The sequence below is a fragment of the Oncorhynchus keta genome, chromosome 21 (genome assembly GCF_023373465.1).
Source record: "Oncorhynchus keta strain PuntledgeMale-10-30-2019 chromosome 21, Oket_V2, whole genome shotgun sequence".
Taxonomy (NCBI): domain Eukaryota; kingdom Metazoa; phylum Chordata; class Actinopteri; order Salmoniformes; family Salmonidae; genus Oncorhynchus; species Oncorhynchus keta.
The window spans coordinates 29,085,918-29,102,649 of record NC_068441.1 but is presented as its reverse complement, the minus strand read 5'-3'; the positions used below and the strand labels follow the sequence as shown (position 1 = coordinate 29,102,649).

The following is a 16,732-nucleotide window of genomic DNA, read 5'->3' as shown; positions in this document are numbered from 1 at the left end:
CATCAATCAAAGGCAAGATAACTAGTTGATAAGAAATGTATAAAATACTGAATGCCTCAGCAAAGGCTTTGTTTTATTTTACTGTTATGACTGATGATACTTTTTAATTACTGGTCATCGGTGATCCGGGCCTCTCCCGGTCTGAGTGATTCAATTATGCATTAGGATTCTTAACGGCTAGCAGGTAGAGTAGCGCTTAAGAGCGTTGGGCTGGTAACCGAAAGGTCGCTGTTTCGAATGCCGAGCCGACTAGTTGAAACATCTGTTGATGTGCCCTTGAGCAAGGCACTTAACCCAAAATACTCCTGTAAGTCGCCCTTCTTCTAAATTACTGAAATGTAAAGAGGTAGCTAATTTTAGCCTATATGATAAATCTAAAATGTGGTTTGTAACCAAAAGATTGGTGATGCACATGGTCAAAACGAAAAAGTATGCTGCCTTTATAGTCTTTAGTTCACATGTTTTACATGGTAGTAATTTATTCCTTTGTTCTCTGTAGCTGCAGATAGTTGGTGATCATTTTGTCAATTTCACCCACATATGTATACGTCATATACATACATTTACTGTAAAATAAATAAAGAGCATTTGGAATAATATTTAGCATGTAAATATGCAATTAAATAAATAAGTTTAGGATATCAAAACAGTTTTGCATGCTATATCGATAATACTGTAGCGACCCGCACAGACAGCTGTGTGTTATGTGTTAGGCTAGGAGGTGGTTGTGTTGTACTGACCAGTACCCGGTGTTCGCGGGGTCCGACCTGTCAATCAACCTGCTATCTGCCAATCACGGGAATGCCTGGAATGTTCTGATGCCGGGCATCCTGGTGGTTGGCGGAGTGGCGTGGAGGGGGGTTGGGCAGGGGGGTGGAGCATTGGAAGTTAAGACCAGGTTCAGCCTTTGTTCTCTCTCTCTTACGTCTGGGTTTCACAAGAGAAGGTCACGATTGGCTTGTGGGTTATCTGTCATCTATTTGGCGTGTGCTACGGCCCAAACAGTAGCCTGTGTAAAGTTGGTGTAATAAACCGTCAATTCGTAAACTCAAGCCTCTGTCTGGACAATTGTTCATTTATGATCTAGTCAGGTCATTACATTGGTGTCAGAAGTAAAAACGTTGATACAAGTTAGCCAGCTAGCTAGCTGACTTATGTGGCTAGCTACCGTAGGTGAGAACGGGGATTGAAAATGCTTCGAGGAATCCGAAAGTGAAGGTGGAGGTAGGGGACGATTATGGCCAAGGAGGTGCGTGTGAATGGACGTCGGGGCTCTGTCTGAGGAGATCGCCAGGGCGTCGGAGCGCAGAGGCCGCTTGAGGAGGACGTTAGAGCGATGGCGGCTGAAGCGGGCATGAGTGCTTCGTCGAATGTATTTCGCGCGGATTCTGGTGGGCGGACCGAAGTGGTGACGTCGACGCGGCGTGACGAGGAATCTGGGGCTCAGGATGTAAACAAACATGGCGGCGCCCAGTTCCCGGCTGCGTCCGTATCTGTTAAGACCCCGAAGTATTCCGGTAAGGCGGATTGGGAAGCTTTTCATGCTCAGTTTGAACTGTTAGCTCATTTTAGGGGTGGTCGGATGAAGAAAGGGCACTGCAGTTGGCTTTATGCCTCACGGATGAAGCTCTGGCCTGTTTGATATTGATTAGCCCCGAGGACAGGCATGATTATGGGGCTTTAGTGGGAGCACTGAGGAGGCGCTATGGACAGTGTGTACAGCCCGGGCTACTGCGCTCCGAACTGAGTAATAGACGCAGGCAGCCTGGAGAGCCTCTACGGGTGCTAGCTAATGACATTGAGAGCCTCTCTCTGCGGGCATATGCTCACATGCCCCCCTCCGTGCAGAGCGAGCTAGCACGGGACCAGTTCATACAGGCGCTCTCTCCTACGGAGCTGTGCATACAGACCCAGCTGGCTCATCCTGAGTCATTGCAGACAGCCTTGGAGATGGCTTTGGAGAGGGAGCTGGTGTGGGCTGGGGCTTCAGTTGGGGCTTTGGTGGGGGTGCAGGGAGACACACCCTCTGTGCGAGCTGGGGGGCAGAGCAGCCCGGAGCCGGAAAAGCCTGCTTGGGTGGCCGAAATGACAAAACTCATTCGTGCTGTGTCGCTACAGGCGGAACGAAACACACGCCCTGGTCCCAGGGTCTGCTGGGGTTGTGGCCAGCCAGGCCATCTGCGCCGAGATTGCCCCATGTCCCCCAGAGCTCAGGGAAACGGCTCGGGGTCCGCATAGACCGGGTAGTGCGGACCCCTGGCTTTCTATCCCAACCACCATCATCTTCAGGAGGAGCCCACCGGCACAGACGGGAAGCAAGGCTCCACTTCCCCCAGAAGCAGACGAGGGCAAGCGGATGGAGCCTGTTGTTGTGGTGGGCCGGACCTGTGTTGGGGACTTTTGTCATGTCCCTGTCACTGTGGAGGGGGTGCCCTGCTCCGCCCTGGTGGACACTGGGTCCACAGTAACCCTGGTGAGGCCAGATATTGTGCCAGGTTGGACTCAGTGTGAGCCTACAACTGTGCAGCTCCGCACAGTCACAGGTGAGCTGGCACCCATGAAAGGGAAGGGAATAATGACTCTGACAGTAGGGGGCAGGACTGTGCGTCATCCTGTGTGGGTGGCGGCTGTGCAGGACCCTTGTATCCTGGGGTTGGACTTTCTTAGGAGCACAGGCTGCCAGTTAGACCTAAATAGGGGCACACTGAGCTTCCAGGGAGGGACGGAAGTCACCATGGCCCCCCCTAATGTCACATTCACTCAACCCAACAAACCCTTTACTCCAACAGTTAAAGCAGCAGAGACTCATGGCTGCGCCCCTCCCCACAGCTGTGTGTGACTTTTCCCCAGTCCCCCTGTCACCTACGGCAGTGTGTTACATTCCCCAGCTACCTCCATGACACAGCCCTCTGTGAGCCCGGGCCGCACCCCCAGCCCAGCTACCCCAGATGGGAGAGGAGAGGACACTGTCTGCAGTGAGGGAGATATGGGGGAGGAACTGTGTTGGTCTTGACCCTGAGCAGCAGGAACGGTTGTGGCAGTTGCTGTTTGAATTCAGAGACAGCTTTGCGTTGAGTGAGGAAGAGGTGGGTCAGACTCATCTGGTGCAGCATGAGATCGACACAGGTGATGCTCGACCCATCAAGATGCGTCCCCGCCGTATCCCGCTGGCACGCCAGGAGGCGGCAGACAAGGCTGTGTTGGAGATGCAGCGGGCAGACTTCATTGAGCCCTCAGACAGCCCCTGGGTGGCGCCAGTCGTCATGGTTCCGAAGAAGGGGGGCAAGCTGAGGTTCTGTGCGGACTACAGGCGGCTGAATGAGGTAACCAGGAAGGACTCATACCCCATACCACGTATCGATGAGTCGCTGGACCTGGTTAGGGGGTCCTCCTGGTTCTCCTCACTAGACCTCCGCAGTGGCTACTGGCAGGTGCCCCTCTCCCCAGAGGCCAGAGCCAAAACTGCGTTCTCCACTAACAGAGGACACTGGCAGTTCAAGGTCCTGTGCTTTGGCCTGTGCAACGCTCCAGCTACTTTTGAGCGTTTGATGGACATGGTGCTGGATGGCATCCCCCGACAGCAGTGTCTGGTAAACCTCGATGACATCCTGGCCCATGGCAGCTCCTTCCAGTCAGCCCTGGGGGCGCTACGGCGTGTGCTGGAGAGGGTGGCTGCCGCAGGTCTGAAGCTCCACCCCGAGAAGTGCCACTTCATGAGGAGAGAGGTGTCCTTCTTGGGCCACCGAGTGGGGAAGGAGGGGATCAGCACCATGGAGGACAAGGTAGGGGCTGTCAGAGACTGGCCCACCCCCACCGACCAGCGTCAGCTGAAGAGCTTCCTGGGCCTGGCCTCGTACTACAGGAGGTTTGTACGGGGCTTCTCAAGCGTTGCTGCTCCACTGAACCGCCTGCTGCCGAAGGACAAGGCTTTCACTTGGACAGTGGAGTGTGAGGAGGCGTTCAACACCCTCAAATGTGCACTGATCGAGGCCCCGTGCTCGCCCCCTGACCTCACCTTGCCCTTTATCCTGGACACAGACGCGAGCAATGTGGGCATGGGTGTGGTGCTGGCCCAGGTGGGGCCAGAGGGGAGAGAGTGGTGGCGTACTTCAGCAAAACATTTGACAAACATGAGCGCCGCTACTGTGTCACCCGGCGGGAGCTCTTGGCTGTTGTGGCTTCCGTCAAACACTTCAAGTACTACCTGGGTGGTCTGCCCTTTACTGTAAGGACTGACCACTCTGCTCTCCAGTGGCTCATGTCTTTCAGAGAGCCAGAGGGGCAGGTGGCACGCTGGTTGGAGGAGCTTCAGCCGTATGACTTCACGGTGGTGCACAGGGCAGGGGCACGCCACTCCAACGCCATGTCCCGTCGGCCCTGTACTGCAGACGGCTGCCGCCACTGTGAACGGAGAGAGGGACGGGAGAGAGAGCTGCGGGCAGAGGAGGGTGTCTGTGCCACAGTGTGTCGGACGAGCGGGCCTGTCTGCTGTGAGCTGCAGACTGTCGACGTGGCTGAATGGCGGCAGCAGCAGGGACGGGACACAGACCTACAGCCAGTGCTACAGTGGGTAGAGGCGCAGGTGAGGCCACCATGGGAAGAGGTGACAGCGCTCTCACTCGCGACCAAAGGGTTGTGGTCGAAGTTTGAGAGACTGCGGCTGGCTGATGGCGTGCTACAGCGGGCATGGAAGGAGTCAGCTACGGGAGAGGAGAGGTGGCAGGTGGTGGTCCCAAAAGCATTGCGGGAGGCTGTGCTCCAGAGTACTCATGGGGGGGTGGGGACTGGACACTTTGGGGTCACAAAAACACTGCGCCGTCTCCGTCAGGGCTTCTACTGGGGTCAGCACAAGAGGGATGTGGAGGACTTTTGTCGCCGCTGTGACAACTGCACAGCGAGAAAGGGCCCCCCAGGCCGCTCTCATGCTCAGCTCCAACAGTTCCCAGTGGGGGCTCCCATGGAGAGGGTGGGAGTGGATGTAGTTGGGCCGTTCCCCACCACAGACAGTGGAAACCGCTGGGTGCTCACGGCCATGGACTATTTCACAAAATGGCCCGAGGCCTATGCTCTGCCTGACCAGGAGGCAGAGACCATCATCGACGCCCTGACAGCGGGGATGTTCAGCAGGTTTGGAGCTGCAGAGTCCATCCACAGCGACCAAGGCAGAAACTTTGAGTCCCGTGTGTTCGCCACCATGTGTGAGAGGCTGGGTATGCACAAGACCCGCACTACTCCTCTCCATCCTCAAAGTGATGGCCTTGTGGAGCGCTTCAACAAAACGCTTGGACAGCAGCTGGCCATCGTCTCTTCCAAACACCAGCGTGACTGGGACAAGCACCTGCCTATGGTCCTCATGGCATGTCGCTCCGCTGTCCAAGACTCCACTTCCTGCACGCCTGCCCTCCTCATGCTGGGGAGAGAGATCCGCACCCCTGCGGAGATGGCGTTTGGTCGGCCCCTGGATAGCCCTCATGTTCCTCCGGGGCCGGAGTATGCCCGGAGACTCCAGGACCGCCTGGAGACAGCCCACACCTTCGCCAGAGAGCAGCTGGTGAATGCAGGTGTGAGGCAGAAAAGGAACTATGACGTGCACACCCGGGGAAGGAACTTTGTGGCTGGGGAGCTGGTCTGGGTCTACAGCCCCCTAAGGAAAAAAGGCAGATGCCCCAAGTTGGACAGTCACTGGGTGGGACCCTGCAGTGTCCTGGAGAGGGTAGGGGAGGTTGTGTACCGGGTGCAGCTTCCTCCCAGGGGGAGAAAGGTGGCACTGCACCGGGACAGGTTAGCCCCATACAGAGGGGCCTCTTCTCCCCAAACCCCAGGAACCCCCACAATTCCCCTCTCTGGCAATGACATTCTCCAGGCACCCACCCTCAGGTGCCGCAGACAAGGCTCCAGACAGCCCACTCCCCTGTCTCCCCCTGTGTCACCGCGTGGTTCCCCAGAGCCACGGACTGTATTACCCGTTCCCGCTTCCTTGTCACCCATATCCCTGCCTTCATCCCCTGGGTCCCAGAGGGGCACTCTGCGACCATCACGGCCACGCAGGCAAAGGAGACCTCCGGGTCGCTTCAGAGACTTTGTTTGTTCCCTCGGGGACGAGGGACTTTGTGGTGGGGGGGCTGTGTAGCGACCCGCACAGACAGCTGTGTGTTATGTGTTAGGCTAGGAGGTGGTTGTGTTGTACACCAGTACCCGGTGTTCGCGGGGTCCGACCTGTCAATCAACCTGCTATCTGCCAATCACGGGAATGCCTGGAATGTTCTGATGCCGGGCATCCTGGTGGTTGGCGGAGTGGCGTGGAGGGGGGTTGGGCAGGGGGGTGGAGCATTGGAAGTTAAGACCAGGTTCAGCCTTTGTTCTCTCTCTCTTACGTCTGGGTTTCACAAGAGAAGGTCACGATTGGCTTGTGGGTTATCTGTCATCTATTTGGCGTGTGCTACGGCCCAAACAGTAGCCTGTGTAAAGTTGGTGTAATAAACCGTCAATTCGTAAACTCAAGCCTCTGTCTGGACAATTGTTCATTTATGATCTAGTCAGGTCATTACAATACAGTATATTTGATGAGGCTATGAGCGAACACAGGAAATCGTTGCTATTTCAGAATCCTTGGGACGTCCAATATTGAATGTAAAATGGTTAAGATTAGGGGTAAGGGTTGGTTTAGAGTAGGGACGTTCCAATGGGTTCTAGATAGCACTAACCACACAGGAATGCGCTCAGGACGAAGCGGGTTGAGAAGAATGCCTGTGGTACTCCCACTTCTACGAGATCCAATCCACGACGACGAGCAGTTTCAAGGCGCCCCTGAAATCCCCAGAAGAGAAAAAACAAAGCATTCGATAAACGAAAACAATCCATTACTAATCACACACACCTATTCTTACTTTGGACCAATGTAATAAATTATTTTACCAATATATTTTCCGCTTTCTTATTGGAGATTATGGTCGTCAGGGTTGTTTATCAGTAGTAAGGGGAACTTGAAACCGGCCCCTGCCATTTCCCCTCGGTTGTTTTGCTTTTTTATCCTGGATTCTCCATGTTGGAGCAATAGCGAGGACTTGCCTAGTATTAGCTAGCTGTCAGAGGGGACCTTGGCGTTACAATAATATACATCGTGTTAAATGCATGAGACAAATTGGGTAGCTTGAACGTGGAAAGATAGCGGCAGCAAGCTGCAATTGCCACGAGAAAAAAACGTTTTTATCTAAATATTTTAGGATACCAACGGGTTGGTAAGCGCAATTGCTAACCAGGTAGCTGAATGTTGAAAGTAGCTACCTGCGAATTGGGGGAACGGATTGGACTTTGAGGGGCTGTGCATTTGTTAGATGGAAAGTTCTATTATCACTCAAGTGCAGAAAGAAGATAGTCAACTGCCGTCCAAGACAGGTAAATCCTCGGGTTTATTGGCGCGGTGTGATCACTTTTAAATATAATCTTGTTGAAGCTGACTCGGACACTAGCTAGCCAACTGGTAGCTAGCAAGCAAGCGGCTGCTACTAGGCTAGTAGCATGCTAATAGCTACACGCCAGTCTAGTTAATTAATGTAAGGACAGGTTTGAGTTGGTTTTGTCATGTGAACATTTTATTCAGGTTCTTGTTGAATGTGTTTCGAACATTTGGGTTATGGCCTGGATATATCCCAACTGCTTGATGTACTGAATCAGATTTGCCCACTGTGTGGGTGTCCATTTTACATTCAGCGCGCGAGTCAAATAATAGAACGTAGCGAGTTAGTGCTATTCATGTGCAGACGATAACATCAGTCAGGGATAGCGAACATCTGGATAGTTGTTGTTTGTTTTAACCGCAAACTTACAAACTACTGTCTTGTTGGCTAATATTATGCAAACCATCGATTCTAGCCTATATTGTCAGCCAGATACTCCATAGATTTTAAATATTTGTATAATTGAAAAGCTGTGAAACACAAGTGTTGACCGCCTAGATGTACTGTAATGTCTGGAATGTGCCTGATCGTTTTCGTTTGTTCAGACCGTCAGCTTGCATACTTTTGTTTGCAAATTGTCATATCAGTTTGTATAAATAATGTATATTTTGGCATGGATTTAACTACAGTCTTCATTCATGGACTGTCATGCAAATATCTGTCAAAGTAGACTCATTTTATTAGGGTGTTAGGGGACAAAATAAAACTTTGCCTCTGGTATTCTACTTTCTATTCCATGTTTTATAGAGAAGCTTCTTAGAACACTATTTCTTGATGATAGGATTTACCATGGCTGAGATCTTATTTTCAAATCAAATCAAATCAAATTTTATTTGTCACATACACATGGTTAGCAGATGTTAAATGCGAGTGTAGCGAAATGCTTGTGCTTCTAGTTCCGACAATGCAGTGATAACCAACAAGTAATCTAACTAACAATTCCAAAACTACTGTCTTATACACAGTGTAAGGGGATAAGGAACATGTACATAAGGATATATGAATGAGTGATGGTACAGAGCAGCATACAGTAGATGGTATCGAGTACAGTATATACATATGAGATGAGTGTGTAGACAAAGTAAACAAAGTGGCATAGTTAAAGTGGCTAGTGATACATGTGTTACATAAGGATGCAGTCGATGATGTAGAGTACAGTATATACATATGCATATGAGATTAATAATGTAGGGTAAGTAACATTATATAAGGTAGCATTGTTTAAAGTGGCTAGTGATATATTTACATAATTCCCATCAATTCCCATTATTAAAATGGCTGGAGTTGGGTCAGTGTCAATGACAGTGTGTTGGCAGCAGCCACTCACTGTTAGTGGTGGCTGTTTAACAGTCTGATGGCCTTGAGATAGAAGTTATTGGAAAATGTCAACATTAATCCCTTGTCATTAATGGCACCTAATCACCTGTCTGGATTCTTAAATTCAACACATTCTGTTCAGTGTCTCAAGATAGGTTGGTTATATTATTATAACATTTTCAGGGCTGATGTAGAACACAGATGATCCAAATTAAAGTAATTTATTCAATTAAAATGTGGTATTACAGTAATTTATGACTAATTTAACCTAGGGTGGTCATTATTAACATATATTTATGCAAGACTGAGTTTGTAGCAATTTATGAAGTAGGAATACAAATATTTGTATACTATTTTATGCAAATTAGTTACATAATATGGTAATTAGTTTGTAAGGAATTTGAAAAATACAGCATGTTAAGCCCACTCATTTAAAGTAAGCTGATCATACTAACATATATTGATGTTTTTTTGCATACAATTGGGATTAAGTAATAATAATAATAATGATTATTTTGACCAATTAGTAACTGTTTGGCTGTATTCAGTAGCTTAACTGATTAGACCTAGTGCCAAATAATACACCCAACCCTGTGCCACCTGCATACACACAGCCCCCAACACAGGCTGTGTGTGTGGTAATGCTGAAAAGTCTAACACAGACACACACTTCTCACTAAGTATAAACTGTAACATAGAAGGCTACTAGTCAAATTACAGCTTACTTCTAAGGTAAGCCTAAAACTGAGTTGAGTTACATTGTAATGTTATTTTTGGTTTTGATGAGTTACTCTGTGATAAGATGAACTGCACCATTTTGAGCAAATAATTAGCCTAGGCTCAGAAGTGACAGTGAGTTGCCTGCTAGCCAGTTGCAGAGAAGGATAGATGGGACACAATTTCAATTCACTGGTATTTACACTGAATAAAAATAAACACAACCATTTCAAAAAGATTTTACTGAGTTAGTTAATTTAAGCAAATCAATCAATTGAAATAAATCCATTAGGTGCTAATCTATGGAATTCACGTGATTGGGAATACCTAAATGCATCTGTTGGTCACATACACATCCCTACTTTTTTTTTAAGGTATCAGAAAACCAGTCAGTATCTGGTGTTTCATTTGCCTCATGCAGCACCACACGTCTCCTTCGCATAGAGTTGATCAGGCTGTTGATTATGGCCTGTGGAATGCTCTCCCATTCCTCTGGAATGGCTGTGTGAAGTTGCTGGATATTGGCGGGTACTGGAACACGATGTCGTACACGTCAATCCAGAGCATCCCAAACTTGCTCAATCATGAGACATGTCTGGTGAGTATGCAGGCCATGGAAGAACTAGGACATTTTCAGCATTCAGGAATTGTGTACAGATCCTTGCGACATGATGGTGTGCATTATCATACTGAAACATGAGGTGATTGCCGTGGATGAATGGCATGACAGTGGGCCTCGGGAGGTCGTGGCGGTATCTGCATTCAAATTGCCATCGATAAAATGCCATTTTATTCCTTGTCCGTAGCTTATGCCTGCCCATATTATTACCTCACCACCACGGGGCCCTCTGTTCACAACGTTGACATCAGCAAACCTCTTGTCCCCACATCTGCATGGTGCAGTTGAAACCGTGCCATTGGCCATCGAAGGTGAGCATTTGCCCACTGAAGTTGGTTATGACTCTGAACTGCTGTCAGGTCAAGACCCTGGTGAGCATGCAAATGCGCTTCCCTGAGACGTTTCTGACAGTTTGTGCAGAAATTATTTGGTTGTGCAAACCCACAGTCATCAGCTTTCCGGGTGGCTGGTGATAGACTATGCTGGAGGGTGAATAAGCCTGATGTGGAGGTCCTGGGTTGGCGTTGGTTACACATTGTCTGTGGTTGTGAGGCCGGTTGAACATACTGACATAGAGAAATTAACATTCAATTTTCTGTCAACAGCTCTGGTGGACATTCCTGCAGTCAGCATGCCAACTGCATGCTCCCTGAAAACTTGAGACATCTGTGGCATTGGGTTGTCTGAGACAACTGCCCATTTTAGTGGCCTTTTATCATCCCCAGCACATGGTGCACCTGTGTAATGATTATGCTGTTTAATCTGCTTCTTGATATGCCGCACCTGTTAGGTGGATGGATTATTTTGGTAAAGGAGAAATGCTCTCTAAAAGGGATGTAAACAAATTAGCACAAAAATATGAGGGAGATAAGCTTTTTGCGCATATGGAAAATGTATATTTTATTTCAGCCCAAGAAACATATAAACCCAACCTGTTGGTTCTATTTTTGGTTAGTATTGCTATGTTCTTATCAATTGTAGGGCTGTGGCCACGGAATTCTGCTAGTTTTTAATTGAAAGAATAAAATCGTCAATCGCAAAATTCGCAGCTGGCACAATTACAGCCACGCTGCTTCTCGCCCGACTCGTTGCCTAAGCGAACGGCGTCAGGCACTCCCACACAGCTAGCAAGCTAGAACTCGTCATAGAAACGTGGGTTACGACGTTAATTTGGACCAATCCCTGACAACCCATGCCTCAAAACGTAGTTACAAAACTCTAATTTGGAATCTGCTACGTTTCATTTTCGTGTCTCAAAATATTTGAATGACAGAAGCAAAGGAAATAGTTTTACCTTATTTCAGTCAAAAGATGTTCGTGAAATTAACGGGCTGCATTTCCGCAGGACCCGACGGAGATCTTTGCTGTGCAGTCGGCATTTGTCATGCTGCGGGTGGGAGCAGGGAGTCTTGAGACAACTTTGGGATAAGAATATGTTTGTGAAATGGTCATCTTTCTGCTTTGTATGCGTAATAAATATTGATTCGATAGCCTAATAATGGGACGCGTGAGAATCTGGTAATTTAAAACCTATTCCCAAGGTTCATTTTGCACATTTTGATATTGCATATCGGGTGCAAAATTGATGGGACCATGCCTGGCAAGTAAGCTGCCTCACATAAGCTTAAAATAAAATTGCGGGACTGCGGTTGGGTTAAGGACCAGTTCTTGCGGTAGAGGGTGGGAGTCGGACAGAAAGCCAGCAGGTGCGGTATGAAAAGCTGCAGGTCCAGCGATAGCAGAATGAACAAATCAGTCCCACGCAGACCTCTACCGTGAAATATGCTATCATGACTTTCCCATACTTTTTGGCAATACAATGTTACACCAATCTTACTTTAGGTTGAAGAATACCCATCGCATAGAGCAAATGAACACACAGATTTAGCAGATTTCACAAAAGGGGCTGTCCCTCAGATTTGAATGTTCTTAGCATGGCAGTTGATTTACGTTTGGGCTCATATCCTATAAATGTCATAACATACAGTATTACGATTTTTAGACATGAGTAACAAGTGCCACATTTTTTCAGATTTATGTATTTTTTGGCGAACACATTGACATTTAGTGAAAACAGATTTGTTCACTTCACTGTTTTTTGTAGAATTCTGCATAGCGTCCATTGTTTGTCGCGTCACCTAACACCCTACTTTTTTTTAAACAAAAACTTTTGTTGTTAATTTTGATAAGCAATACAGACAGTCAATATAAGATCTGGTTAATGCCACAGACAGGAAAGATGGTCATGATGGCTGTATATGATAAGCATGTTTGTTCATTTCAGATAACTTCACCCCTACCCATATGTTGAAAGTATAACACAGACATACCACCATGTAACTACACTGTCTTAATGAACCCATAAGACAAGGATAAACATTCAAAAGCCTGGAATGAGATGGTGCAGCTGATATGAAGGCATTGTGTGGTTTTTATGCTCTCTCTGAACTGGATTAAAGGCCCTGCCTGGTCCAGATGGGAAACTCCATGTTTGTTTTTCAGATTGTCTTGAGCTCTTGTGGGTGGGTGGATGTTATTGCGCGTTATCGTCAACTGTCCTTCCTTTGTTGTCCTGCACAGATAGGCCTACATCTCACAGGCAAAGAGGGGGAAGTTTGTTTCTTAGCAATGTATGCATACCACGATGCTACATTGGAGGATGGCATGTTGAGCAGGGGGGGATAAGAAATGTCAGAGTCGGAGTAAATTCCTTGACTTCTGTTATTGGGGTATGGCTTAGGGGGTTAGTTGCACTTCAAGACAAGGCTGTGTGGAATGATATGATTCCTCTGTGTGAAGCATTCTGGGTGACAGACTTGTTTTCAGTTTGCGATGAGAGCACGGTACTGTGATTGTCTAACTTCCCATGTTTGGTCTGAGGTCATCATGATCACTGTTTTTGTTGGAATGCTTTTACTGGTTTCGAGCTAGCTATCTATCGGGATAAAAAGCTCTAAGCTTTGTTGTACAATTAAGGGTAAAATACACTGCCTTTCAAACCGTCAGCAATCGTCTAATGAATTCAGGGCTTTACATATAAAATTATACCTAGGCTTTACATATAAGCCTTCTAATTATACTTTAATTATAAAGACTGTTTAACCTGCTTTTTGCAATATTCACTGGTGTGGCTTTAAAATCTGTCTATGAAAATGCCATATTTGTTGAACATTTAACCAGAACCATTCATAATGCACATTAATTTTTTGTAGCAGACATTATAGAAAATTAACCCAGGTCTCCTAAACAATTTCATAAGCACAAGCCCATGTGCCAGCTAATCTTTATATTTCAAGTTTAGCCAACTTGGATCGATTTGCTAGCTAACAAGGTAGAACAGTTGAGTTGTTATGAGCACATCCTTCTGACCGTCTCCAACTGTTTAAACAGTATGCTAGCCTTTTCACTTTGTTCAGATGCTGAAATCAAGTGGCCTACCTTATTTCTCAGAATGCGAACGAGTTGCCAATTCCATATAATTGTTTTATGCTTGTTGCACATTTATAAAACAGACCAGACAGCTAGAGACAAACTGAGCATGAATTTTCCAGAATCAATTTTCATTGATACTCCTGTTTTAGTAGTCTGCTCTGTACACAATTTGAGGAGTTGAGACAAAGGGTATCGTTAGAATGGTTAACTACTCCTCTATTACAGTAAAATAATGTCTTTCAGTGTCCATAAGACTGATTTTCTGTTGGACCAAACCGAGTTAAAACCGCTTGTCAGAGAGAATGCACAGAATGGAGCAAAGGAGACCAGACCAAAAAGACAACATGAGAATATGCAGAAAAACACTAATTAAAAAAAAAAACGTATTTTGGGGATTCTTGCTATACAGGCATTTGGAATACCATGCAAAAACATACATTTGAATTAATTCGATAACTTCCGGCGCCGACTGAGATGGCCGCCTCGCTTCGCGTTCCTAGGAAACTATGCAGTTTTTTGTTTTTTTACGTGTTATTTCTTACATTAGTACCCCAGGTCATCTTAGGTTTCATTACATACAGTCGAGAAGAACTACTGAATATAAGATCAGCGTCAACTCACCATCAGTACGACCAAGAATATGTTTTCCGCGACGCGGATCCTGTGTTCTGCCTTACAAACAGGACAACGGAATGGATCGCTTGCAGCGACCCAAGGAAACGACTACGAAAAAGAGGGAAACGCGGCGGTGTTCTGGTCAGACTCCGAAAAAGGGCACATCGCGCACCACTTCCCAGTATTCTTCTTGCCAATGTCCAGTCTCTCGACAACAAGGTTGATGAAATCCGAGCAAGGGTGGCATTCCAGAGGGACATCAGAGACTGTAACGTTCTTTGCTTTACGGAAACATGGCTTACTGGGAAGACGCTATCCAGGGCGGTACAGCCAACGGGTTTCTCCACGCATCGCGCGGACAGAAACAAACATCTCTGGTAAGAAGAGTGGCGGGGGCGTATGCCTCATGACTAACGGGACATGGTGTGATGAAGGAAACATACAGGAACTCAAATCCTTCTGTTCACCTGATTTAGAATTCCTCACAATCAAATGTAGACCGCATTATCTTCCAAGAGAATTCTCTTCGATTATAATCACAGCCGTATATATCCCCCCCAAGCAGACACATCGATGGCTCTGAACGAACTTTATTTAACTCTTTGCAAACTGGAAACCATTTATCCGGAGGCTGCATTCATTGTAGCTGGGGATTTTAACAAAGCCAATCTGAAAACAAGACTCCCTAAATTTTATCAGCATATCGATTGCGCAACCAGGGGTGGTAAAACCTTGGATCATTGTTACTCTAACTTCCGCGACGCATATAAGGCCCTGCCCCGCCCCCTTTCGGAAAAGCTGACCACGACTCCATTTTGCTGATCCCTGCCTACAGGCAGAAATTAAAACAAGAGGCTCCCACGCTGAGGTCTGTCCAACGCTGGTCAGACCAAGCTGACTCTACACTCCAAGACTGCTTCCATCACGTGGACTGGGACATGTTTCGTATTGCGTCAGATGGGAATATTGACGAATACGCTGATTCGGTGTGCGAGTTCATTAGAACGTGCGTCGAAGATGTCGTTCCCATAGCAACGATAAAAACATTCCCTAACCAGAAACCGTGGATTGATGGCAGCATTCGCGTGAAACTGAAAGCGCGTACCACTGCTTTTAATCAGGGCAAGGTGTCTGGCAACATGACTGAATACAAACAGTGCAGCTATTCCCTCCGCAAGGCTATTAAACAAGCTAAGCGTCAGTACAGAGACAAAGTGGAATCTCAATTCAACGGCTCAGACACAAGAGGCATGTGGCAGGGTCTACAGTCAATCACGGACTACAAGATGAAATCCAGCCCAGTCACGGACCAGGATGCTCCCAGGCAGACTAAATAACTTTTTGCCCGCTTTGAGGACAATACAGTGCCACTGACACGGCCTGCAACGGAAACATGCGGTCTCTCCTTCACTGCAGCCGAGGTGAGTAAGACATTTAAACGTGTTAACCCTCGCAAGGCTGCAGGCCCAGACGGCATCCCCAGCCGCGCCCTCAGAGCATGCGCAGACCAGCTGGCCGGTGTGTTTACGGACATATTCAATCAATCCCTATACCAGTCTGCTGTTCCCACATGCTTCAAGAGGGCCACCATTGTTCCTGTTCCCAAGAAAGCTAAGGTAACTGAGCTAAACGACTACCGCCCCGTAGCACTCACTTCCGTCATCATGAAGTGCTTTGAGAGACTAGTCAAGGACCATATCACCTCCACCCTACCTGACACCCTAGACCCACTCCAATTTGCTTACCGCCCAAATAGGTCCACAGACGATGCAATCTCAACCACACTGCACACTGCCCTAACCCACCTGGACAAGAGGAATACCTATGTGAGAATGCTGTTCATCGACTACAGCTCGGCATTCAACACCATAGTACCCTCCAAGCTCGTCATCAAGCTCGAGACCCTGGGTCTCGACCCCGCCCTGTGCAACTGGGTACTGGACTTCCTGACGGGCCGCCCCCCAGGTGGTGAGGGTAGGCAACAACATCTCCTCCCCGCTGATCCTCAACACGGGGGCCCCACAAGGGTGCGTTCTGAGCCCTCTCCTGTACTCCCTGTTCACCCACGACTGCGTGGCCACGCACGCCTCCAACTCAATCATCAAGTTTGCGGACGACACAACAGTGGTAGGCTTGATTACCAACAACGACGAGACGGCCTACAGGGAGGAGGTGAGGGCCCTCGGAGTGTGGTGTCAGGAAAATAACCTCACACTCAACGTCAACAAAACTAAGGAGATGATTGTGGACTTCAGGAAACAGCAGAGGGAACACCCCCTATCCACATCGATGGAACAGTAGTGGAGAGGGTAGCTAGTTTTAAGTTCCTCGGCATACACATCACAGACAAACTGAATTGGTCCACTCACACTGACAGCGTCGTGAAGAAGGCGCAGCAGCGCCTATTCAACCTCAGGAGGCTGAAGAAATTCGGCTTGTCACCAAAAGCACTCACAAACTTCTACAGATGCACAATCGAGAGCATCCTGGCGGGCTGTATCACCGCCTGGTACGGCAACTGCTCCGCCCTCAACCGTAAGGCTCTCCAGAGGGTAGTGAGGACTGCACAACGCAT

At 47.9% G+C, this 16,732-nt stretch overlaps 1 protein-coding gene across 1 annotated transcript in view; it reads left to right on the top strand.

Moving 5' to 3' along the window:
* Positions 1 to 6,874: 6,874 nt before the first annotated feature.
* Positions 6,875 to 16,732, top strand: part of LOC118400399 (carboxy-terminal domain RNA polymerase II polypeptide A small phosphatase 2-like) — a 33,113-nt gene continuing 23,255 nt past the window's right edge. The window contains exon 1 of the mRNA XM_035797240.2: positions 6,875 to 7,395. Coding sequence (XP_035653133.1) covers positions 7,335 to 7,395 — 61 coding nt within the window. The 5' untranslated portion in view covers positions 6,875 to 7,334. The remainder of the gene's footprint in view (positions 7,396 to 16,732) is intronic.